General features: G+C 41.9%; 1 protein-coding gene across 1 annotated transcript in view; it reads left to right on the top strand.

The window, feature by feature from the left end:
• LOC117521830 (leucine-rich repeat and immunoglobulin-like domain-containing nogo receptor-interacting protein 3) overlaps window positions 1–26,484 on the top strand; it is a 115,179-nt gene extending 88,695 nt beyond the window's left edge. The window contains exons 2-4 of the mRNA XM_034183182.1: window positions 21,616–22,225; window positions 24,813–25,556; window positions 25,756–26,484. Coding sequence (XP_034039073.1) covers window positions 21,671–22,225; window positions 24,813–25,556; window positions 25,756–26,325 — 1,869 coding nt within the window. The 5' untranslated portion in view covers window positions 21,616–21,670 and the 3' untranslated portion in view covers window positions 26,326–26,484. The remainder of the gene's footprint in view (window positions 1–21,615; window positions 22,226–24,812; window positions 25,557–25,755) is intronic.
• The last annotated feature ends 1,453 nt before the right edge of the window (window positions 26,485–27,937 follow it).

Below are 27,937 nucleotides of genomic sequence, written 5' to 3'. Positions count from 1 at the left end.
CGCCGATGCTCCTGCTCTTACTTCCCTTCCACTTGGTCTCTTGCACAAACAATATGTCTCCCTTTCTCCTCTCCATCATATCAGCCAGCTGTCTCCCTTTACCAGTCATACTACCAACATTCAAAGTCCCCACTCTCATTCCCACCCTTCTAGTTTTCTTCTTCTCTCACTGTTTGTGGAAACGTTCTCCTCTTCTTCTTTGTCGTCTTCGCCCAGCAGTAGCCCAATTTCCACCAGCACCCTGTTGGGCAACAGCACCGGTGGCGGACGTTGTTAACCCGGGTCTCGACCGATCCGGTATGGAAATTTGATTCTTATTCTGCATAGTTGGGTTGGCTTGTTTTATGCCGGATGCCGTTCCTGACGCAACCCTCCTCATTTATCCGGGCTTGGGACTGGCACTCAGAATGTACTGGCTGCACACCCCGTGTGGCTGAGTTTCTGGTCGTAAATAAGTAATTTATAGTTTATACTTAAAGAATTAAAAAATATACTAAACCATGTGTTATGCCCATGACACTAGGTTGTCACATGTAGCTATCTAGATTGCTAAGTGACAGAAATAGGGATGGGATATGATAATAACACAATCACAAAATACTCCATGGGCGAGACACCCTCACTTCAAATCAAATCAAATCAAGTCAACTTTATTTATAAAGCACTTTAAAAAAAAAAAAAAAAACAGCTGCAGTTGAAACAAAGTGCTGTACACAAGGGGACATATAAAAGTTAACAAACCACAAAGTACAAATAAAAAGCCCCCCCCCAAAAAAAGAACTAAAACAAGTAAAATCAGTCAAAACAACCAAAACAGATCAAGATCTCATTCCGGGTTAAAAGCCTGTGCATAAAAGTGGGTTTTAAGATTAGTTTTTAAAACAAAAAGTGAAGAGGCCTGCCTGATGTGGAGCGGTAACTTGTTCCACATCTTTGAAGCCACAACAGAAAAAGCTCGGCCCCCTCTGAGCATACACTTGCACCTCCAGGAGGAGCTGATCAGCTGACCGGAGGTGGCGAGCAGGGGTGTAACAATGAAGCAGCTCAGAGAGGTAGGGCGGGGCAAGGCCATTTAAAGATTTAAAAACAAATAAAAGAATCTTAAAATGAATTCTAAAATGCACAGGCAGCCAGTGGAGGGAGGCCAGGATAAGTGTAATGTGCTCCCTCTTACGTGCACCAGTTAGCAGACGGGCAGCAGCATTCTGAACTAGCTGGAGACGTGCAAGGGAGGACTGGCTAATTCCATAATAAAGTGCATTACAGTAATCCAGCCGGGAGGTAATAAAAGCATGGATTGCTGTTTCAAAGTGCTGATGTGCAAGAAAAGGCTTAACCTTAGCAAGCTGCCTTAAGTGAAAGAAACTTGATCTGACTACTGCACTGATTTGGTAGTCCAGTTTAAAATCGTTGTTCATCTTAAAACCCAAGTTTGTGACAGTAGATTTCGAAAAGGCTGACAAAGGCCCAAGATCGACAGGTGAGGAAGAACAGGAGCTGCTAGGGCCAAAAACAATCACCTCCATTTTCTTTGCATTAAAATTAAGAAAATTAAATGCCATCCAGGCTTTAACATCCTCAAGACAGGACAAAAGGGGATGAAGAGAAGAGGCATCATTTTTCTTTAGGGAGACATATAGCTGGCTGTCATCAGCATAGCAGTGGAAGCTGATGCCATGCTTTCTGAGAATGGACCCCAGGGGAAGCAAATACAGGGAGAAGAGTAGGGGTCCAAGAATTGAACCCTGTGGGACCCCATATAAAAGTGGAGTGGAGGAGGACTCACAAACCCCGAGGCCAACGCACATAGTCCTACCAGTTAGGTAAACATACCACTGTCCCAGCTTTTTTGAAACGTGTTGCAGGCATCCATTTCAAAATGAGCCAATGTTTGGATAAAAACAATAAAGTTTATCAGTTTGAACATTAAATATCTTGTCTTTGTGGTGTATTCAATTGAATATAGGTTGAAGAGGATTTACAAATCATTGTATTCTGTTTTATTTACATTTCACACAACATCCCAACTTCATTGGAAGCTCCTGTTTACTATATATTTTACACTAGTGAAGCAGTTGAGAGGATCTAAGCTCAACTCCACACCCACAAAAAAACAAGCCATTATTTCTTAACAGGATAGAACAGTGCCACCGTGAGGCAGAGGTATTGGAAAATAAAGCAGTTTTGCCTTATGTTTTTGATTTAAAATCAAATTAATCCAGATAGAATAACTCAATTAATGTCAGTTCTGTCATTTGTACAAAGTAAAAATATAACACATATCTTTTAATTTTAAATAATGCACTAATTTAGAAGGGATTATGCGTAAAATGAGCCTCCGCTAACACTGATTGGTTGACTCATTCATTCTATGTAAAAACCACCAACACGTTAATGTGAAGTGACGTGTGTTGGTATTTACATATAAATGTGCTTTGTAAAATATGCCATTTTATTCATATGTAAAAAAAAAAAAAGCTATTTGCAAAGCAAAAGTCAATCAATCAATCAATCAACATTTATTTATAAAGCGCTTCACAGCACCGACTGGTTTCCAAAGTGCTTAACATTAAAAACACAAATTCACAAAAATAAAACACATATAGAATAAAATTTTAAAACAGCACATAAGTAGGACCTGAACCAGTCCAGGACACTGCAGCACATAAAAAAGTCAAGTTGTGATTAGACAACCGTCTGATATAACCAGGGTCAACATGCATAGAACTCTACCATCTACTGGCACCCAGACTCTCAGACCCTAACCCATGGTTTTCAAATTTATCTGAAAAGCTAATCCAATAATGAAAACGTTAACTTCGATAATTAGCGGTTAGTGGATTAGCAGAACTGTGCTCAACACTGGCTCCCATCACGAAAATGTGGCACTTTTCGTGACGGTATCATGAACTAATAGATGAATTTACTTTCCGTGATGCCATCATGAAGCTTGAAACTGAGTTGGTTTGTCAACCAGACACCCTGCTGTGCCAGGTGCCTCTCTGTGATGACTCAGTGATAGTGAAAGTTTAAAGTGAAGATATGACACACACTCATGTACATTCTGACAGATCAAACCACCAAATCTTGGGCTCATCTTCCTTCCAATCCACTTACTGTGGCAGAATTTTAAAAATTCTGCCTGAAAACTGCTGCTGTCTGAGCACAGGAATGTTCATAACACTGCACGCATGCAGTGTTTGAGTATTATTCAGTAAAAGAAAATTTAAAATCACTTGTGGAGATGTGACGTTAGTTGAACAAAAAATCATCTGAGGACTGAAAGTTGTTCGAGGCCCCTTAGCAAACAAGCACATAGAGGTTTTTTGTCCAAGTGGGGTTTGATCTGAGCTTGTTTTGTTTTGTGTGTGTGTGTGTGTGTGTGTGTGTGTGTGTGTGTGTGTGTGTGTGTGTGTGTGTGTGTGTGTGTGTGTGTGTGTGTGTGTGTGTGTGTGTGTGTGTGTGTGTGTGTGTGTGTGTGTGTGTGTGTGTGTAGGCATTCTTCTATGACTGTCAGGCATTGTGGTTTTTGGTGCATTCTGCAACCTCTGCTAATGTTTAGCTTCAGTGTGATTTGTCTGACTTTGATGCTGATAGAGAACCGGGGCTGGGGGCAGACAGTGCTAATGAACTCAGAGTGAGGGTGGTGTTTATTCTGCTGTGTGTCTTTTGAGAGAAATGGAAAAAACAATCTGAGATTGAAAAAGATTTCTGATATGTTTTGGTGATCCCTTTGGGAGAAATGAAGCACAATAGTAAAATGCTGTGGGAACCCTATTTCATGAAACATTAAAGCCTTATTCTCACTATAAAATCCAACCCCTCGTCCGCATTCTGACACCTGGACACTGGACCAAGTAGGGGATTGGCTATTAGGGTGAAATACGGTGGAGACCTTTTGTGCCCCTTGGCCACTACAGTAGGTATCAAGACTCGATTCCGCAGTGAAGCTGGCAGCTTTAGCTTCACTGCAGCTGGACTGAGGACTTTTAGGATGGTGAAGGGTCCTATGTATCTGTCCTTCAGTTTTTGGGATTCCACTTGTAGGGGGATGTCCTTTGTAGATAGCCAAACCGCCTGCCTGGGCTGATACGTAGGGGCCAGGGCACGCCGGCGGACTGCATGGGCCTTAGCCCTCGTCCGGGCTTTGAGCAGGGCAGAGCGGGCGGTACGCCACACCCGACAGCACATCCTCAGATGGGCCTGGACCAAGGGCACCCCGACCTCTCCCTCCATGAGTGGAAACAGTGGGGGCTGGTACCCCAAACATACCTCAAATGGGGAGAGGCCGGTGGCAGATGACACTTGGCTATTATGACCGTACTCGATCCAGGCCAGATGGTCACTCCAGGCTGAGCTCCAGCTCTTTGCTGAAAACGTCAGCAAGATCGTGGTACTCACTTGGCACCACCATCAGATTGGGAGGGACTTTAACCTCCTCACTAGCTGTCACACCAGGCGGAACCGAGGATCCGAGACATTCCCGGTGGCAGGTTTCGCTCCACCAAGCCACAACCCCAGATGGCCAATCAATCTGGGGATTGTGTTTTATCATCCAAGGATAACCCAAAATCACACGGGAGGTAGAAGGTGTTACATAAAACACAATCTCCTCCCTGTGATTTCCAGACACCACCAATGTCACTGGCTGTGTCTGGTGTGTGATTAATGGAAGAAGGATGCCATCTAGTGCCCGTACCTTCAAAGCACCAGTGCTGGGGCGTGAAGGGTTAGATCCCCACTCAGGATCGTGACTGGGATGCGTGCAGATTTTCGGGGTCTCCCCGCGTGGGTATTGTGACCCACCCTTAGCCCAGTCTCTAAGGACGAGTGCTGCTGTATTGACCGTTTGGGGCAGTTTTTCTGCGTGTGCTCGGTTGAGCTGCAGTGAAAACACTCCCCACGGAACAGCCTCCTTTGTCTCTGATCTGATCGCCTTTTGGCCCTGCTCGTCTCCATAGCAACGTCAGCAGGGGGAGCTGTCATCACGTGGAGTGCCCTGGCTGTGGAGCGTGGGGAAGACGGCTCCCTTTCGGACCCGGGAGGAAGAGGGACAGCTTGTGCCTGACCACGCCCTTCGTCTCACTCCCATCAGTGTTCTGTTAATCGGTTGTCTAACCGTATAACTAGGTCGATAAGCCCGTCTAAATCCCGCGGCTTGTCCTTCGCCACCAGGTGCTCCTTAAGGACCAGAGACATTCCGTTTACAAAGGCAGCGCGGGGCGCAACAGCATTCCAGCCGGCTCGCGCTGCCGCGATGCGAAAGCCAACTGCATACTTCGCTGCGCTCCGACACTCCTGTCTTATCGACAGCAGCACGCTTGAAGCGGTCTCGCCTCTATGAGGGTGGTCGAACACCTGTCTGAACTCCCTCACAAACCCAGCATATGTCGTTAGGAGCCGTGAATTCTGCTCCCAGAGCGCCGTAGCCCAGGTGCGTGCCTCTCCTCGAAGCAAATTTATAACGTAAGCCACCCGGCTAGCGTCTGACGCGTACATGATGGGACGCTGTGAAAAGACGAGCGAGCACTGCATCAAGAAGTCCGCGCACGTCTCAACACAGCCTCCATATGGCTCCGGAGGGCTTATGTATGCTTCAGGGGAAGGTGGGAGGATTCGTTGAACAACCAGTGGAACGTCTGTTTCTGGCATTCGGTCACCAGGAGGAGGTGCTGCAGCAGCGCCCTGAGCATGCGCTTCCACCTGGGCGGTGAGAGCCTCCATCCTCCGATTGAGAATCACATTCTGCTCGGTGACTAAGACCAACCGAGCAGTGAAAGCGGATAAGATTTGCTGCAGCTCACCTAACACGCCTCCTGCCGACGCCTGTGCACCTCGCTCTTCCATTGGCTGTTCAAGCGATGGTTGATGCCCCTTGGGATCCATGACGCTGGCCGAGAAATCCTGTTGTGAAAGTGTAGGAACACGGACCCACAACAGGGGGCGTTAAATGAACGGGCAATGGATATGCCAAACAGTAACAATTTAATGTTGTGAAGTGCATAACGAAATACAGACAAATACAGTTTTTGGTACTACAGACAATTATATGTTGAGTGACGTGTGGGCAGGCTTGAGGATAGGAGACGTCCGTCCAGAACCGAGCCGGATCCCACACGGCCCTCATCGCCAACGGATCTGAAGAACACCGGAGCCGCCAAGTCCTGGATCCCCAGGTGGCCACCGTCTCCAGCTGTCAGACCTGGTACTGCTGGCAGAGAACAGAAACAGAGTTGATGAGTGTGAGTTCGCACACTCAGTAATCCCACAGTCTGTGTTCTTTTGGGAGGGAGCACCTCCACCTCCAATCACACACTCGTGCAGCTCCTGTCTAACCACTTATCTGGTTGGACTGTGAAGCGAAGCCGTCGCTGGTCACACCTAACGCCAATCCCTCAGATAAGGTAAACCACAGGAAAGCGGCTGCAAAAAGAGTTCAGACTATTTGTCAGCGTTGAATACAGCAGAGAAATTATCTCTTATGGTAGCTGATTTCTCAGCGAGGAGGTGGAGTTGCAGTCCGGCCTTTATGGTGATGGTGATGAGTTGTATGAGTGACAACTAGTGCTGATGATGAGTGACAGCTGTCACTCCCAGTGGCTCCGACGCCCTCTCGTTCTTGAAGCCCGCACTCCAAGCAGGGCGCCATCTGGTGGTGGTGGGCCAGCAGTACCTCCTCTTCAGTGGCCCACACAACACTAATACATTATAGAGGTTGAAAAAATCAAGTGCCATTTTGTTGTGGGGGGGGGATGCATGGTAGGCTATCTCAGTTCACGGTCGAGAAGTCCTTATTGGCGGATCTGGTGGAGGAGGTGTTGGCTTGTAACCCAATGGCTGTCCTCAGGCCCCAGTTGTTTGGGATTTCCCAGCCATTGGACCAGGCTATCTGTCAAGGGCCATGTGTTGTCGAATGCAACAAAATTCCCACGTAAAAACAAACCCATGCACATGCGGGTCTAGACTGACCCTGCATCTAGATATCCCATCCAGGAAGTGATCAAGAGATAATCTTCCTCGCCACCGAGGGATTGCCATGGCGACAAGATACTGTATGTATATTGCAAGGTCATGATTCAAAATGTGGTCTATACCTTGGAGAACCATAAATGGTGTAGGAGGGTGTCTGTGTTGAACCTTCCTTTATTGTGCTATGGTCTTCTTTTGACCATGGCAGGCTTTTCATTGCACTCAAAAATGTATTTTTGCCCGTTGTGAAGTTTGACATACTTTGGTAATCCCTTGGTTTTCCATGGAGTTTGCAATGTTGAACATGCAATAATAAATGTGGTGAAATTGTGCTACAAGTGTCCTAGGTTTGCACAGTTGACATGGTACATTATTTCATTAAATACAGTAGTATGCTAGATTGCCCTCATGGGCAACCGTGATCTTCACAGGCTGGTTTGTCACAGGTATAAACTATAACATTCCCGGGTGCATAGCCATGAAAGCAAGAACAGGTCTTTAGAAAGCAGAGTATAATGTTTTGGCAAAGGAAGTTTATACTGCAGGTTCATACAGTCAGGAGCCAATAACAGACTGAGAAAGTCCTCAGATCATCAGCCTGTCCCTCTGAAGGAGAGGGAACATGTTCTGTGTATGTATTATTACAAAAAATGAATGATATATGTTTATACAATTCTGTTGTTAAATCATTCTCACCAAGCTGAACTATAAACATACACAAAGCCTTGTGAAAACCCTATTATTTATCGTCTTCCGATAATTTGTTGTCACCAAGTTGTTGCTGAGATATTTGTCAGAGTGTTTCAGTCACCAATAGAGCTAAATATGAGTGCAAATATTTGAAGATGCCTGTTTTTAAAGTCTAATATATATTTTAACTAGCCATTGCTGATGGGAACCATGGTCTTGAGATTGGGTAATGTTTATAAAATAGGTAGCTGACATTTTTCAAGGGTGGTAATAAATTATGCAAAGTTTCTATAATGATTTTAATTTAAAGTGAAGGAAAATAAAAATATAATGCAATACTAAAATACCCTTGGCCGTAGGAGCATTGTCTTCTTTATAATTTGCAGTCGTTTCATTGGTATCTCAGTGCAAACTACAGTGAGCTGTAGTGTCTACTAGACACTAACATCTAGCAATATCTACAATATCTAATAATATCTACAATATCTATCAGACTAGCCAGTCTGATAGACACTAATGGGGCTTTCACACCGGAAGCGTTGATGTTTTGCTGGATTCTCTGGATATTTAACCAGATGAAGGTCTGTTCTGTAGCTTTGACTTCGAGTGGAATTTTTTGAAGACACATTTTGAAGAACAGAGATGTTTTCTTCCAACTGGACTTCATGGTGTTCAGCTCATCACTGGAAGTTTTTGAAGTGCTTCTGAATTTAGGTTGCCCGCACAGCAAATGTACCTGATTGTGGGCATGTATATATATATATATATATATATATATATATATATATATATATATATATATATATATATATATATATATATAATATAAGTAATTTAAAGTTGAGCTTTTTGTGGTCTCAGAAGTAACAAAAACAGTTGTAGTTTTATTTGGTAAAAATAAGAATAGACTGATTTACAAATTAAAGTGTTCACTCAGCTCAACTGTGCTACAAGGCTAAGCTAACGTTAGCCAAGCAAAACTTCAGCAGGGCAGTAAACGTCACGTTTTATTTTTACATTATTCTCACCTCGAGTAAGTTGCAAAACTAAGCTCTGTTGGTCAAACTGGGTGTTTGTATATATGCAAAAGTGGGGAATTTCGGATTGAGTTGGTCTTAGGGTTGCCAACTCTCTGAAAAATAAATAAGGGACACCTCACCGCCAGGGCCGACCGACCATTGCCTTCACCTTTCCCAGCGTCTGTGTGAAACAATTTTTAACCATTTGACTGTTGACTTGACCCTGAATTTAAGTAGATGCATACATGCATTTGTTCTGATATGAACACGTGGAAAACAAATTATTATTTAGCAATTTATTTTTAGTGCAAAATAAATTTTCACTCACAATTTCAATATGAGCATTCTGTCCTGCTTCAAAGCATAAAATAAAAAAAAATTCTTTAAAAATAAATCTTTCTCTGTAGTGCTATTGCTTAACTTAAAATTGTATAAATTAACAAAAAAACAATTGAAAATTTGCATCATCCAAAACAATGTAACAGTGCAAAACAATTTAACAGTGCGCATTTACACATTTAGTGTAATAAAAAGTGCAAAAAACAAAGTCTGAAAAGTAAACAATACTTACAATACTTATAGCTGTTGTCGCGCACCTTTTCCACCCAGCCATTTTCCTTTTCTCATTCGCCCTTGTATTTTTGCGTTCTTTTTTGTTTGTTTTTTTAGGAGGAGGAGTAACGACGTTACAGACATTGCTGTCCGTAGGCATATCTGCAGTGCCAGTGTCGGTGTCTGCATCGATATCAGCCATGCTGCGCTTTGTTATTGTCATCCAGCGACCGTCGTCGGCTCATGACGTCGGTATCTTCTTGCGAGCAGATGTCCCTCGACCAATGAGATAAGAGTGATTCTGTATTGTCAACTTGTGTCTATCAGCTCATTGGTGAAAAGCAGGAGAGAGGCTGGGATCAAATTTACCGTAAGTTTCCATATAAAGCGCCAGTCAATTCACAGAAATACGGGACAAACTGTGTCCCGTTTCAGGTCAATACGGAACGCACACTTTTATTTCCAAATAAGGGACGATTCCATTTTTCAGAGGATGGTTGGCAACCCTAGTTGGTCTGCTCCATCATCCAGGCTGCCTGTGTCACTCTGCCCCGGAATGAGGCCTGAACTCCGGCTGCTGTATGCGGCTCTACACACTGTCATGGTTCAATGGATCAATCAAATTAATCCAGATAGAATAATTACATTGATGTCAACTCTTAAAATGTTGTTGTTGTTCATTCAGCTGCCCCCGGTTTTGTTCAGGGTCACCATAGCGGATACAGCCCAATCCGCATTGGTAATTTGCACAAGTTTTACGCCGGATACCCTTCCTGACGCAACTCTAGTTTCACCTGGAGAAACACACACAGCCGCTGGTGCTCTAAAGAGGACTCCCATCCAAGTACTAACCATATCCTGCTCTGCTTAGCTTCTGAGATCTGATGGGATCAGGCTGACACAGAGCAGACTGGCTGCTCAACTCTTAAGATGTACAAAGTGAAAATATAACACAATATAACATCTGTTAATTTTAAAATATTGCACTAATTTTGAAGATTTGAACATTAAGACACATAGATTCCCAAAGGGATTATGGGTAAAGTCAGCCTCCACTCACACTGATTGGTTGACTAATTCATTCTGTGTAAAAACCAAAGCAAGTGAATGCAACGTGTGTGTGTGTGTGTGTGTGTGTGTGTGCGTGTGTGTGTGTGTGTTGGTGTTTACAAATAAATGGGTTTGTAAAATATGCACTAATTCTGAAGATTTGAACACACACAGATTCCCAAAGGGATTATGGATAAACTGTGATTCGACAACCATGTGATATAACTGGGCGCCAGTAGATGACAGTGTTCTGCATTTTGACCCCGGTTATATCACACAGTTCTCAACCTCAATCAGAACTTAACAGACAGTGAGCGGAAGAGCAAAAATCCCTGCTGCAGTGTGTGCAAACTTGACCAATAACTACAGAAAACATCTGACCTCTGCAATTGCAAACAAAGCTTTCTGTACCAAATATTAAGGACTGTTTTTCTATTGTATCAAATACTTATTTCATGCAATAAAATGCAAATTAATTATTTAAAAATTATACAATGTGATTTTCTGGACTTATTTTGGTTCTGCCTCTCATAGTAGAAGTGTACCTATGATAAAGATTACAGACCTCTACATTCTCTGTAGGTGGGAAAACTTGCGAAATCGACAGTGGATCAAATATTTATTTGCCTCACTGTATATAAAATAAATAAATAAATATTTTATTTCTACATTTATTGTTATTTACATTAATTGTTAAGAGCCTCTGCAAAAGGACAACCCTTGCATGATATCCTGGGATTTGACTACTTCTGGAGACAGCCTGCCAGTGCACAACACAAACACAGCATCACTTACACAGAAAGATGGTGTACTGTTTTGTTTTTGGCTGCAGTCACAAAAAGTGGAGCTTTTTTTCAGTTCCCTGTGGAGAAGAGAAGATGAGGCAAATGAGAGAGGTTGTGTCGGTAAGTTTTAGCAATTTTTAAAGTGAATAATAATAATGGGGCTGCCCCGGAAATACTGTTTTTGTGTCATATGCTCTTTCATTTAATCCTTTTATCGTCCACCCTCAAACAAGCCTACGGAGCCCAATTTTCTTATGTTCAATCAAGCCCCTCTGTTTTGTCATGTGATAATTTCACAAGGACCACAATGGAATTAAGCACTTGTGCTGTATTGTGTTATCAGTGTGTCATTGATACATTTACCTTTGTATGTTTATATTGATGTTGCAGAATAAACTCAATCAATCATAAACAATATTTTATTTACAGTTTAATGGTGTCTGCAGGAGGGCATGTGTGTGCGCATGAATGAGCTTTTGAAAAGGGTGGAAGTTGATGAGTGTGCACACTGATGTCTGTGAGATGTCTTGTAAATCACTCCAGAGGTGTTATCAGGTTACAAAAACACCTTTTTTTTGTTTTAGAAGTGTTTATTTGTTTCTAGTTTTTACATAATATAAGAGAAAGAGGTTATATTTACATAAAAACAAAGTGGAGTTAGCAATCTTGCTAGACCAGCCAGTGACATCACCAAGCCAATGTCCTCGAGAGGTCTTGTAAATCACTCCTGAGGTGTTATCAGGTTTTTAATCTTACACACCCACAAACAGAGACAGTGGAGGAAGACATCAAACACAATGCAGTTTTCACTCACAGTAACAGTAACATGTCACGTAACTAAACTGACTAAACCAATCGAACAACAAAAACACAATAAGTCAATAACACTAACAACACTGTAAACTAACATGTACCACAATAACAACATTTAAAACCCCAAAACCCTGACATCCCATGGTGCATTGCAGCACAATGTTTATTGTTCACTGTTGTTAGCTAATATCACTAATTTCTCCAAAAATATAAGTGCTATCAACTTTCTGTTTTTGCAGTGTTCATCCTTGATCCAAACTACATAAGCATACCAAACGGCAAATGTCAGCTCTCCCCAGTTTCTCCGTGATCGAAGCACGCATGCATGCACACAAGCACGTATATACACACACAAGCCACTTGGATATTATAATATAGATTTGTGTCTCAGAGAAATGTTAGAACAGCAGTCTAATATAAAATTGGTGTTTTCAGGTTTAATCAATCAATCAATCAATCAATTTTTTTTTATATAGCGTCAAATCACAACAAAAGCCACTAAAGGTCACATGAGACACTGTGCCAGCTTCAATCAGCTCACACACTCTGACTCAGAGTTCCTACAGGAAGCCACTTTAGGATTGCACAGCACCGAGAATCACCACGGGTATTGTCTCACTCTTAGCAAACTTCAAACAATTAGTCATGGCAGCGTTCAGGCGGGATCCTACCATACTGGCGGTGACAGCTTTAAAAAGTGTCTTTTTGCTTTGCACACATTGCACTGGTCATAGGGATGTATTTTCTTTTTTCTTTTTTTTTTAATTCCAAAAGAAAAGCAAAGATTGAATATCAGTACCAGGACACTGATATTCTCTTTGTTTAATCTTCTGCATCTTCTGTTTACTTTTAACTTCATATCACATTTTTGTGTTGTTTGTCTGTGAGCCTCATCACTGTGTAGCTCCAACCCATCTCTCCAATCCTTTTCATAAAAGCTTCTTCAATTTTTCCATGGAAATTAGATTTTGGTGTTTCTCTTAAATGTTATTTGGAGACTTGACAGTTGTGACTGTGTATTTTTTTTAGTTTAGTTTAGATTATATCTGAAATACAGTCTGTTCCATAGGTAATCAACAGTGACACAATTTTTGTCATTTTTGCTTTGATTGAAAAAAGTTTAACAGAAATATTGCATTTACTATTTAGGATTTTGTCCATTTGCATACATAGTCTCTCGGTTTCAGAGACGTACTAAATATAAGGATTATTTTTTGAATACAGAGAATCACTTTGACAATATGTTTGCTTTCAACAAGTCGGGATGATCAGATAAATATTTTCACTCACTGAATATGTCTTGGACTTCATAGATCAGTCATTAAGAAATGCACAATGTGTACTGTGTATTTCTTTGTGTATTTCAATTGTGTTCCACTTCACAGTTTTATGATCTTTACTGGCTGATTATTTGGACATTTGGCTAATGTGACCACTGGATTTTGAGTAAAGTGCCTAGCAAAAGGATTCGGCCCCTTGGTATTTCACACATTTTAATTTATTTATGTCATTTCAAATACAACAAGTAAATCAGGCTTCTGAATATATATATATATATATATATAAAAAAAAACTAAAATTATCTTCCTTAAACCAAACTCAAAGCAAATCTCTACAACTTGATATAGATCAGGGGTATTCAACTCATTCCAGAAAGGGCTGAGAGGGTGCAGGTTTTCTTTGCAACCACCCACTTCACCAGGTGATTTCACTGATAGACATCACTTTGAGCAGATGGAATCAGTTAAACAGTGAAATCACCTGGTGAAGTGGGTGGTTGCATAAAAAACCTGAACCCTCTCAGCCCTTTCTGGAATGAGCTGAAGACCCCTGATATAAACTAATTAAAATGCTAAGACATAGGTGTCAAACTGATTCCAGAAAGCGCCAAGAGGGTGCTGGTTTTCTTTGTAACTACCAACTCCAGCAGGTGAGTTCACTGATGAACATCACTTTGAGCAGATGGGAAGAGTTCATCAGTTTGACACCTATGTGCTAAGATGATTGGTTGCATACGTGTTGGAAGCTTTATTGGGGTTTTATTTAGTAATGGGGTTTTATTCATTAATTTGTTATTGGTAGTATGGCCAGAGCAGATGGTCACCCATATGAGACTGATCTGCTTGAGGTTTCTAGCTGGAATCCAAAACATGCTGAGGGAGTTTTTCCAACCACTGTTACCAATGTGCTTGCTGAGGGGGCGGGTAAGGTTGTACCTTACCTTTGTGAAGTGCCTGGAGGCGACATGTTGGGAATTGGCACTATATGAATGAACTGAATCTAATTATGGTACGATGTGGTAAATCTGTCAAGAGTAGGTAGTTCTCAAAAACTGAGTGACCGTGAGACTGGTGAGGAAAGATGGTGAGGGCCACGAAGACAGTTATGAGAACTCTGAAGGAGTTTCCCACCACTCACAGATACAGAAGCCTGTAACTCTTTCAGAGTTATCATAACTTTCCTAGTCACTTAGTTAGAAAAGTGGCTGTAAAGGTAATGATTTGTATTAACAATATTCCTTACATGTTGTTTGTCCAATTACTTGTGGGTTCTGCCAATTGGAACTGTGTATAAAATTGCATATAATTCCTAAATAGATAATGTGCATTTTTATTAAACAATGTACACTACAAACACAGATTGATTATATTATTTCATTTAATCTCCATTATGACAGTGTACAGAGGTAAAATTACAAATGTTGAGTGACCGTCAAAATGCTTATGGGCCTGACATTTTTGTTTAACTTGTTTTAGAAGTGATGCAAATGATCTTCTATTTCCATTCTGGGAAGCTGATTTTTTTTTTCTAACCTTACTGCAGTAGATCCCACTTGATGTGGACTTTAAATTACAGCGACTGAAGCCTTTAATACTGAGCTTGTAGCTGCTTAGTGAGGGAAAGTACAAACTGCCAGGCGAGCTCTTAAAGGTAAAAACATGTTGGGTTTGCAGGGTAACAATCAAACTAAAAGCTTTCTCTAATAACCTGCTGTCTCCTCGACTGCTCCCACATCACTGATGTAAGGATTCGTGTGCTGTTTTCATGTGTGTGAATGACAGCCACACACAAACACAGAGCCAGACCTAGGAAGAAAGGATGCCAGTTTCACGCTCTGCTGGCCAAATATAAAAGGCAACCAGTCAATGTGGATGACCTATATTTTCCATCGGATGCACGAACACACACATCACCGCACATGTGCACAACAAACAGTGGCCGCAACTGTTTTTGTTCTTGACTGTTAAAATTCTAACTGCGGCAAAACAATCAGCTGTTTAATAGCTTTCAGATTGCTTCAGATTTGCCGTACCTTCCTCGCTCTCAGCAGACGGCTGGCCTCCAGCACATCCTGTCTGCCTCGCTGTCTGCACGGTTGCAAGCTTTGCCCCTGCCGCTGCTTTAACATCTGCTCAATGCTAATTCATGGTGCATGGTGTGGATGTGGGGGACTCGTAGTGCGGCAGCGTGTCTGTCAGGCCTCCATTTTCAGGTGCAGGAACAAGCTGTTAGACTAACCGTGCGCTCGCTAACGAACAGAAGAGAACATGGCTAATGATAAACCACCTGCAGCAAGGACTGCAGAAAAAACGGAGTCTGTATGTGGCAGATGAAGGGTGGGGGGTGGGGGGCTGCTCTGGGGATCCTTCGCTGTCCTTGAGTGAAGCACTGAGGACCTTGCGTGCCAGCTCACTGATTCATGCCGCGGTTCGGCTGCTGACCCGTAAGATGACTCTCTGGGGGTTTGAGGACAGGTTGAATCCATCACCTAAGAACCAGGCAGATGTGCCGTGACACATATACACACAAACACTACATACAGTGTGTTCACATGGGCTATAAAAAGCTTTAAAGAAACTAAAGCAGGTGTCATTGATTTGATTCAACCAGGCTGACAATCAACGTACATTCACAATGAAACCGTTTGTTCTGTCTGAATGGAACTCTGGTTGGATTGTCCTCTTGATCAGTTGAAGGTCATATTCAAAAACTGGAAAACTGTTGTGCACGACGTTCCACCTCACTGTGTGTGCTTCTGTCAACTTTATGCCATTTGTCTTGAACCACTGCTCTCGTGGTCTTAATTTTTATGTTAGTTAATTTCACAGACAAAAAAAAAAACTCTACAGATTCTGAAACACTTTTGTTGAACTTTCATCAAGTCAAGTCTTGGAACATGTGCTTGTGTCATGTGTTGCTGGATCTACAACACCACAGAACCACCTTGGCTCCTGGATGGCAACTATACTCAGGCAGACATCTGGTCTATCCCGACTCCTCATCTTAGTTTATCTAAATAACTATTCATTTTATACAAATTCATTGTAGCAGTACTCAAGGATCCTCCAAAGACACCTGGTACGAAAGACATCCAGTCACCACCTTGGGTCTGTAGTTATCAATAAAAATTTCACATTCATACAGGAAAACAGGAAGCACCAAGACCCTAAAGACGTCTCCTGCAAAGATATTGGCATTGCCAGACACCTCTTTCCACAGACCTTATGACTCCATAAGCTGTTTCTTATTTCAACTTCTTATTTTGTGACAGCCCCCAGAAGCAAAAAGGCAAGAAAAAAGGATATTTAAAAATGTTGGGGGGGCTGAAAGTTTTTAGTCATGCTAATGCTCCCCTGAAGCATTTACTCAAAAAAAAAAAAAAAAAACATCTTAAGGACCTAAATTACATGATAAGATGCTGAAGAGGTTTGCTCGTTCATGTCCGCGGCTTATACGTATTATAATGGTTGCATGGATCCTTGTCATTCATTTGATTGGTGCTTTGTATGTCATGTGACATAGATTTTTCATCCCATTTGTGTTGTGTTGCATTTAGTGTGCAAATATGGTTCCATTTACCGCACAAATTTGGTTCCATACATTTTGTACCATTGCATGCTGCAAACCCCACCCATGCACACACTAGTGGGGAGCAGCATTTAGCTAAACATAGCGGAGTTTATTTTGCTGGTGGACAACAATTTGATGGGCCTAATTGATGGTGCTAATTCTTCTAACACACACAAAACAAACCATCCACTGCGCCATAACCTTTCTGGAGGCATGAAGAGCTGTTAGGATAAAAACCTGTACAAATTTCAGATTTTTCGCTGGACTGAGGAAATACACAAAGTTTTTTTTTGTTTTTTTTTAATCAGTTGACCAAGTTGACTGAGAACAATTTTAGACTCCTATTTAAAGTTTGTGTTGGACTGTTGACGTCAAAGCAACAGTGACGCACACCACAATGTAAGTCCCTTTTCTGTTTTAGCCATTATATAAAACAAATAATGAATGTTTTTACATTCTTTCAATGGAACATTCCATCTTTCACCTCATGAAATATTCCTACCATTGAACTCATAAACATTCATTGTTTGTATAACATTAAGTCATATATCATCCTTCTTTTGGCCACATGTCCTTTCACTTTGGGTGACCTTGAAAGGTCAAATTCTTTTAAAATGGCTATTTAGAGGAATTGGTTAAGAATAAATTTCATAATAACGAATGGCTGCTGTGAAACTCATATGGTCACATTTCTATTGGGCACCACACCATTTGACCTGGGGAAAGGTCACATAATTTTGAGTGAATATGGATTAAATACAGTAAAAGGGATATGTTTTAACCGAGGATAAATTGGTTTAATTTTGGGCAGACTTCATCAAAAGTCAAGATCAAACAGAACTGAGGTTCCAAAGTAACCGTTTGAGCAACATCCATCCATCCAACCATCCATTTGTCTTCTAACAATCACTTTGCTTTGCAACAATACTGAGGCAGCAGAAATAGAAATGCTGGTATTGCATAATTGAACACTATAAATACAATATGCCTCTTCAATACATTGTAGTAGGGCCATGAAAACAGTGGGCACATCTGACCTGCAGGTCACCGCTTAAAGACCGCTTACCTGACGTTCTTATGGAGGACATGGTGCAGGAGCACAGCTTAGTCTGTATGATGAGCTGCTGGTGTCTGATTTCATCTCATACTTTGCTGTGCATTTGGTCAGACCTGTATGGTGGTGTTTGTTTTCCACGCTGCCTGCTCCTCTGGCTGAATTCCACAGAGACGCTGAGGTTTTCTGCTCTGTTATTGTGGTTATGGTGAGTTGGAGTTGGTTGCCAGTGGGAGGCTGAGTTGCTGCTGAGAACTAGGTCAGTTTGCACAGCCGTACGTTGTCTCTCAGCTAGAGAGAAATTGCGGCACATTTCGACCAGATCCTTCAGATACACAATCGGTAAACACAATGTTTTCCAGGCCCGTCTAAATTTGTCAGACATACCCAGCCCGAGGCTTCTCAGATGTGATGTGCTCTCTGGGGGCTTTTTGCTTCAGTTTGTGTGATCATGTGTGAGAAAATGCACGTCAGTGATGCACACATATGTGAGAGGGCACACGGCAAAGAACTTATGTCATTTAAATTTAGCTTAAATCCTGTTTCATCCTCTTTGATCCTACTGATGTCAGCATTGTGAAGCACTCAGATTGTAGTCTTTTGGGGGTGGGGCAGGCACTGTTTTCTAAATCCTTACCTGCTAGAAAGACATGGAGGCAAAAGCCGAGATTTTTTGGGTTCTTTTTACTCTGTAACTTGCCCTCTGAACATTTCCCATTAAGCACAATCCAACCCATATATTATTAATGTGTTTGTCTCAGCCTCCTTCCACTGCGAGTATCAGAGAGCATCTTAGGATGATACTCCCCACTGATGAACATGATACATTATTTTCTCATTTCTACTTCATTTGGAAAACAAACAGCCAATTAGTTAGTTTAAACATCTGTGGGGATTTTTACTTTATTTTTTATTTTTTACCTCCACGAAGGAGATCATATTTTCAGCGGTGTTTGTATGTCTGTTTCTGTGTTAGCAGGATAACTCAAAATGTAATGAACAGATTTCAATGAAGGTTGGTGAACAGATAGTTAATGTTCTGTGGAATAAATTATTGAATTTAGGAGGTTAACTGAAATATGGTTTGGAACCAAGATCCAAAAGAATGTTTCAGACACAGCAACCTTTAACTCAAAATGTTGTGAGAGAAATTTTGTGATCAGATGGATAATGTTCTAGAAAATGAGGGAGTTTAGTATGGATTTTGCCTGGTACATATTTTTGGATCCAGGGTCCAGAAAAGGTACAGGATCATGTGGCTTTGGCAGAGGTTTGTTTCGGTTTCTTCTGTTTTGCTTGTGTGTGCTGGTGGTGGTGGTTGTGGATGTGTGTGTGTGTGTGTGTGTGTGTGTGTGTGTGTGTGTGTGTGTGTGTGTGTGTGTGTGTGTGTGTGTGTGTGTGTGTGTGTGTGTGTGTGTGTGTGTGTGTGTGTGTGTGTGTGTGTGTGTGTGTGTGTGTAATTTGATTATACATAAAACTGCACATACATCAGTGGTCATAGTGTCTTAATTGGCATCAAATTATTTGCAACATTCACGTTTCTGTTGGTTCTAATGGGAACTTTTGTCTGAGTGAGCTTTTACCATGGCACCATGTATAAACTACTGAGTTCACTCAGTGCCCACTGAGACTAGTGAGAAAATCTTGAGATCAAATTGCTCAAAACCTCAACTTTGTTTAAAAATGACCATAGATGCATGGTCTGTCCTTTCACTCCAGTTATTTCTACATTTGTTTTAACCACATAGACTAAATTTATGGATATCCCAGGAACAACAGAGGCTATAAAGAAGGTTTTGGCCTCAAATTGCTCATGGACCCCCAAGTTTCTACTTAAACCTGTTGAAAGTGTTTCCTTAAAATGCCTGGTAAAGCTTTTTATAACATGTGACCTTGATGAAATCACCCATCAAACTATCCCAGCAGTGAATGAGGAAAGAGAGCAGATTTTGCCTTTAAATTAATTTGGAACACCAAGTTTCTATTTGCAGCAAGTGGACATTTTTTTTGCCCAAAAATGACTGAAAAGGCATTTCTAACTTTTGATTCTGGTTGAGTGGGCTGTTACTGTATATCAGTTACTACTGAATATAGAGAGTAAATCTTAAGTTTAATTTTCTTTGACACACCAAATTTGTATTAGATTAGATAGAACTTTATTAATCCTTTGAGAGGACTCCCTCAGGGAAATTGAGCATTGTATAGCAGCACACAGGGTAAGAAGCACACAGAGTATCAAAAACAAAAACAAAAAAATCAATACTGCTCGCTACTGGTTTACTGGTTACTACTGTTCCTCTCCTTCCTGTCCTCTGTCTTCCTGTTACACCTCCTCCCCCTGAGTGAGGAGTTGTACAGCCTGATGGCCTGAGGGACAAAGGAGTTTTTCAGTCTGTTGGTCCTGCACTTGGAAAGGAGCAGTCTGTGGCTGAAGAGGCTCCTCTGGTTGCTAATGACGGTGTTCAGAGGGTGACTGGCATCGTCCGTAATGTCCAGCAGTTTGTCCAGTGTTCTCTTCTCTGCCACCATCACCACAGAGTCCAATGCAACTTTTTTTAAACCCCATTTACATCACTGTAAAGCAGATTTTGGCCTTAAAAGGACCCCAAGTTTGTGTTTGATCTAACTGAACATTTTTCTTTAAATTTTGCAGAAAAGCCTTTAATACATTTGACTCTGATTAAATGGCCCATCACTGAGACTGAGTAACAAGGTTAGAAAACAGATGTTGGCTTTAAACAAGACCCCAAGTTTCTATTTGCAGCAACTGAACATTTTTCCTGAAAATGGCTTGAAAAGACATTTTCTGCCCACATTTAAATGAGCCCAAACAGGCACAAACAGGTCAGCACATCCATATATTATTTATTTTCAAATATATAGGAAGAAAAAATGCAAAGAATCATAAATGCAGACACAGCTTTGATTTAGTGAGTCCTGCACTTTTGGCAAAATGTGCCTGGTTCTCTGCATGGAAGCAAAAAGATTTCATTAGCAGCACTTTTTTGATGTATGAAAGTTTTTCTACCACTTGCTGATAAATGGATGAACACTGAAGTGGACCGTGTCCCAGATCTGATGCCAGCTGCTCTTTGACAGTCTCCAAGTTGAAAACAGCATGTGGGTGAAACTGACAGGTTGCTTGAAAGAATGTTAAAACATGAGTGATTCATCTTCACACAGGGACGACCGAAATGCTTTTAAATAATAACCAGCAAAAGAGCACATCCTACGCATGCACACATGAAGACATACAACTGATCAAACACAATAACATCTGAATGCAGCATCTTCTTATCCTTGCATTCTTTTGTTGTTATGCATGTATGATTGTTGAGGCATTCAGCCTGTGTTTATGCGTCGTGGTGATAATAAATTCATCGTGTTTGTCAAAATAGAACAGACCGTCTCAGTGCAGCACAGAAGCCAGCTGAGATGCAGCATGCATAAATTCAGATGAATAAAGAATTTCCCTTGTATGGCTCCCGGTGTCCCAGTTCTCCTGGAGATGAATTAGTGAAAAGACAAATTATTGTAAATATCTTAAACAGATTAATGTTCCTGTAATGGGAGCTTATCATTTATGTTTTTATGTCTTGTCAAGGATGTCTCAAGTCTCCCCAGCTTTCAGTACAATATTACTTAAGGTGTAGGAAGCATGGATAATTTACAGCAGTACGGATATAGATTTTATGAGCTTGGGTGATGATAGATGATAGGTTCCATCTCTCCTTCTCATTTCCTCTCTCTCTGTCCTTCCAAGAGTGCTGTCTTGTCTTGTCTCTGTTCACATCCTTTTTTCCAACCATGTCTCCCTTGTCTCTTTTTGCAGGTGTGTGGTGCACTGACCCTGTCTGTGACGGGTGAGGTGTCAGAAGACCAGGGCCATGACTGGCTCTCCTGGCCCTGGTGGGCGTGCCTTAGTGCATTGGCCAAAAGTGCACCGGTGGCTCCTGGCGGTTTTTCTGGTTGCCACGATAACCCTGATGCATCCAGAACGTAGCCAGGGCTGTCCACCACGGTGCGAATGTTCGGCACAGCTCAGATCGGTGTCATGTCAACGGCGCCGCCTCACCATCATCCCAGAGGGTATTCCCACGGAGACCCAGCTGCTAGATCTGAGTCGGAACCGGCTCCGTTGGGTACAAGCAGGAGACTTGGCACCATACCCGCGGCTGGAGGAGGTAGACCTAAGTGAAAACCTCATCGCTACATTAGAGCCCAATGCCTTTGCCACCCTCCATAGTCTTAAAGTGCTGAAATTAAGAGGAAACCAGCTGAAGTTGGTGCCCATGGGGGCCTTTGCCAAGCTGGGAAACCTGACGAGCCTTGACCTGAGTGAAAACAAGATAGTGATTTTATTGGACTACACCTTCCAAGATCTGAGAAGCCTAAAACATCTGGAGGTTGGAGACAATGACCTTGTCTACATATCTCACAAGGTAGGCTCTGCAGCCTGGTATTAATGAAAAGATTTATGAACAAAATATCTGTATTATCCAAAAGATGTGTTTGCATCATGCCAACACAAGGAGAACATGCAAATTCCACACAGGAAGGGTCCAGGCAGGAAGCGATCCCATGATCTCCTTGCTGTGAGGCAACAGTGCTAAACACTAAGCCTCATCATCATCATAAAGTATATTTTACATGTACCTCCTCTATTATCATGGAACAGGTGGGACAGGACTTGGAGTGCAAATGTGTAGACCTGGGTTCAGTTCCCACTCATGGTACTGATTTTGTTGGACAAGAAACATTATCTGCTTTGTCCCAGTCCACCAGCTGTAAATGGGGACCTACTTTGGCTGTGAAAGTAACCAGTGATGGACAAACATCTCATCCAGGGTCAAATCTTATCTGCTTTATTCTACAGTATCTAAGGACAAGCACCATCACCGATAGGCCACAGGGCTCATACAGGAAGTACACCTTTTCTTTTCTCAATTATTGTGTATGTGGTAAGTTGTTTCAGTCTTCTTCGTGGCAATGCAATGACAATCGTGAAGGCACATCACACTCAAATTTCACACTGAAGCAGGTGGTAGTCTTACTCACTTCTGCCACCAGGTGGGATCACCTGTGCTCAGAGTGCCGTGGCTGTAAAAATGTGTTAAATGTTCACCTTTGTTCACTCAGCCAGTAAGTGCACAGTAGTCCAGTCACAGGCTCCTCACGATTGAGGAGAGGTTATGCTGATAATATACCTGTTGGTATTTACAGAATTCTGAAGCAAACAAAATGTTAAAAGTCCAAATAACAAGCTCTCTGGTTTTCCATGCAAATTAAGCAGATACAGTACAATTGAACTCTTGATATGCCCACAATGTTTAGCAATTGATGTAAAGCAGAATATACTGTAGTGTAACCAACAACTGTGAGGTGGTAAAAATCTGTAGGAATCATTGTAGTGTATAAAATTGAAGTTTGCATGAATACAACTTTACTTGAAAAAGATTTAAATCAGCTTTTTACATTTGTCAAATATGCCCTGTAGTTTTTACCTCTCAGCTTATAAGTACTCCTCAGTCATTCTCTTGTACCTTGTTCTGTCTGTCTAACATCCATCCTTCTGTCTGACCATCAGTTTTATCCAGTTACAGTTCAAATCACTCCTGGTTCAGCTACTGAAGCTCAAGAGCTTGATGCAGTTTTTGACTGAGCCATTAGCCAAGTGATACATGGGCATTCTCTTGACCTTTTCCAGTGTCTGGGTAATATCAGTATTGAAGCAGCTGCATGCAGGATTATGCTCAGGGAAGTGTGGCATCTGGCTGTAGTGTCCCAGTTGATGCTAAACCCTGACAGTATAAGTGGCACACCTCATGTAAGTGTCCGTAAGAAGCTGCTGATTTCAATCAATCCAGTGTGCCCAAGGAATTGCCAGAGGGCTTTAGTACCAAAGACATCCAAATGTGACATTCGTAGACTGGAGAGAATCCAAGTCTCACAATAGAAAGCACCAGGAAAAACTTGGACCTTCATTCTCCAGCAAAGATACTGCCATCACACACACCTTTGTCGAGCAACCTTAGGCAGAGGTTTTGGATATATCGATGTTACCACTGAGATAAGTGAACCTTTCATTATGTTCAGCAATTTCACCACAAAGAGATTCACTTCTGATAGATGAGTCCAGGAAGTCATGTAAAGCCTGGTCCTTAGTGTTTATCCAAGAAAATCCAAGAAAATCCAAAATGTACACACTCCACCTCCTCATTCAGTGTCTCAAATGCCAAAATCAGGACATGCATTGACTTGAAAAATACATCACTGGCCACAAACTCAAGGTCAGCAAACGATTCCTCATTGAAAAAGCCACCCAAGTTATTGTGCTCCATGACTCTATACAACACTCATTCCATGTACACATTGAACAGAATAGGAACCAATACACATCCCTGATGAACACCAGAATTCACTGTGAAGATGTCAGAGACATGGTTGATATGTTATTATGATTAAACATTATTAACGACCATAGCATTTTGCAATACTTGACATATATATGAAGTGCAGTTGCTGTTTTGGCGCAATGCAGATGCTGTTTATATCATGTCGACATGAGTACAAATGGTACTGTTATTCAAAGGATGCAGTTTCAGAGTTTAATAATAACAATGGTGTCAGGTGGAACCTAGCAATGACACTTCCATTAGGCTTTTGTTGGTTGTATGATAGTCTCCACTACGTTCTGTTTAACATACATTGATCTAAATACTCAAAACTAACTTCTAAAAGCTAACAGTCTAAAATATCTTCTTGTGTTCATGTATTCATCACAACCACAAACATCTTCAGTGTATAGCAAAAAACAAATTAATTGGCATTGTTGTTACAATACTTCTGGAAGGGACTATAGTGCAGTTGGTACAACAGGATGCCCATTAACTGAAGTGTTGGTGGTTTATTTATGTTTCCACCAAAACCTAATCCACTGATCAACAGCTCTTCTGTATAGTTCTTTGTGAAAACTGAGACAATATGATTCTTTTAGATGTAAAGCTCTCTGTTTGTTGTGTTTGCCAGGCATTCTCAGGGATGCTGGGGTTGGAGGAGCTCACAGTAGAGCGGTGCAACCTCACATCTATTTCTGGACAGACTCTTTCCTATCTTCGCAATCTGGTCATCCTCCGGCTCCGTCACCTCAGCATCACTGCTCTGGAGGACCAAAATTTCCGCAAGCTCTCCAACCTTCGAGGTCTACAGATTGATCACTGGCCATATTTAGAATACATCTCCCCTCTAAGTTTCCAGGGCCTGGACCTCCAGTGGCTTTCTATCACCAACACCAACATAACATCTGTCCCCTCTGCTTCCTTCAAGAACCTGGTGCACCTTACACACCTCAATCTGTCCTACAATCCCATCACCACTCTTGAATCATGGGCCTTCAAAGACCTATTGAGGCTGAAAGAGCTCATCATGGTAAGCACTGGTTTGTCCACAGTGGAACCCCATGCCTTTGGAGGACTCAGACAGATCCAGGTTCTCAACTTCTCCACCAACGACCTGCAGACTTTGGAAGAGGGCTCCTTCCACTCTGTCAACAGTTTGGAGACCCTCAGAGTGGATGGGAACCCCCTAATATGTGACTGCCGTCTGTTGTGGATCCTGCAAAGACGCAAGACCCTCAATTTTGACGGCAGAGTTCCTGTGTGTGCAGGACCAGTGGAGGTGCGAGGTGTCAGATTCAACACCTTCACTGATTCCGCACTGTTCGATCACTTTACGTGCCAGAAACCTAAGATACGCAACCGTAAGATGCAGCAGGTAATGAGGATGAGGAAATTTAGGTACAATAAATATGATAAAACAAATGGAGTTGACATGTTGGAATAAGTGAAGTTATAACGCAATAAAATATCCCATAATATGGCTAAACTTGGATGTGTACTACATTTTCATGATGTTCCAGAATTTAACTTTTTTGTTTATTAGTCCATCTACTTCTTTCTTCGGTCTACCACAGGTTGTTGCTCGTGAGGGTCAGCCAGTAAGTTTCCTGTGTCAGGCTGAAGGGGAACCTACACCTGTTATCATGTGGATTTCACCGCAACGCAGACGGATCACCGCTAAAAATTCAGGGCGCATTATTGTTCTCCCTAGCGGCACCCTGGAGATCCGTTATGCCCAGCTTACTGACAGTGGAACCTACATCTGCATTGCCAGCAATGCTGGAGGAAATGACACCTACTTCGCCACACTTACAGTCCGTGGCCATCCACTGGACGCCGCTTCAGCCTTCTTTCTCAATCGTTCACTGTACAGCGGCGAGTTCTTCAATGACACAAATCTGAACAGCACACGTGTTTTCCTCAAGTTCACTTTGGACCTGACCACTATCTTGGTCTCCACTGCAATGGGTTGCATCACCTTCTTGGGTGTGGTCCTGTTCTGTTTCCTGTTGTTGTTTGTGTGGAGCAGAGGGCGCGGCCAACGCAGAAACAATTTCACAGTGGAATACTCTTTCCGGAAATCAGAACCCACCACTGGAGCCTCCTCAGGAGGAACCAGGAAGTTCAATATGAAGATGATATGAAACCACGCAGCCAGGGGTCCCTCGGGGGAGGCATGAGCACGTCCCAAAGGCGTGTTTGATGCGCACAAACACACACAGCCACTGACTCGCAAAGATGTTTGAAACAATAATACGACCTGCTATTGGTAGCTGTATTCAATTAGATGACCCCATCAAAACTGGAGCTATAACGCAATTTAGCTTGATTTCATTGGAAAGCAAAACTACCCTGATATCTCTGCTTCTCGTGGCTTCATTCAGTTTCTGGAAGAAAAAGGTTTAAATGTCAATGTTACAGTATTAACAGTTTATAAAGAGCTATTTATTATTCTCGCTTAATAAGAACAAATGAAGTTAAACTTTTTTAAAGTAAACTATAAATTAGATGAATTACTGAGATGTAAAATATAGTTTGTCTTTCATTTTTCATTTGCAATAGATTGAAAAAGATGCCTTTTAATTCACATTTTCTGTACAGTCAGGGATTTAAAAAGAAATACTATATGGAGGTGACAGATGGCTACCATCCATGTATAAAATTTGCAGTTATGCTTGTCTGAAAGTGTTACAAAAGCATGAAAAATTCCATTTGAGCATTAAGCTGATCTGTTTTTCATAGTACACTTAATGGCTAGATTTATCTCTTCTGATAGCTGCTGAGGGTGCTACAGAGTCAAAAGTTTTTGAAACCTCAGCTGCGTTGCTTAAACAAACAGAATCCTGAAATGACCTTGGATTAAATTTTGACATCAAATGAGAAGATGTGAATTTGTGCCATGCCAGAAAATCACAACCACAATTTGGTCTTTACTTCCCACAAATTATTTGCGACATTAGCTGTGTGGGTTTGGGACGAGCACACTGACCGGGAGCTACTATGTTTGTTTCACGTTCTGGAGGGCATGGTATAGTAAAAGTCAAGCCTACCGGACGGGGAACGCCATGGTAACCATGGTAACCAATACAAGAGAGAGCAGAGGGATCAGGCTGATGGCCAGTGGAGGGTCACTGATCTCTGTTGTGTTGGTGATAGTCCGACCTTCCCAGAGCTGCCGGGGGGAGCAGCTTTGGGAGATGGGATGTAACTCAGAGGAGAATACAGGACACACACACACACAGGTTTACAAACATATTCAAACACATTTCAGTAAAATGCAATGTGCATTCTTGGAAAACAACACATGAATAGCTTTCTCAGGAAAAACAGAATCATGGAGCGTGACTATACACGTAAACTAGCTCTGTTAAAATAGAACATTCCAGCAATATTGTAGAGCCATAAAGCCAAATTCATTCTCCAAGAGAGAAGTGATGAATCAAAGCCATAGGATTTGTAGGTTGTTTATATATATATATATATATATATATATATATATATATATATACACAGACGGGCAACTTAATAAAGGCAAAACAATCGTAAGGTGTCTTAGTAACGTGTTGCATCACCATGTGCTGCCAGAACAGCTTCAGTGTGTCTCAACATAGGTTCTTCAATCCATTGGAACCCTACCGGAGGGATGGAACACCTCCCCAAAGACAACTCCTTGGTGATGCTGGCGGACAGCACGGTCTCGTACATCAGTTCAAAATCTCTCTTTAGTGTTAAAATGGGTTGGGATCTGGTGAGTGA

This window comes from Thalassophryne amazonica, chromosome 12 (genome assembly GCF_902500255.1).
Source record: "Thalassophryne amazonica chromosome 12, fThaAma1.1, whole genome shotgun sequence".
Lineage (NCBI taxonomy): Eukaryota > Metazoa > Chordata > Actinopteri > Batrachoidiformes > Batrachoididae > Thalassophryne > Thalassophryne amazonica.
This window is presented reverse-complemented; position numbering and strand designations above follow the sequence as displayed.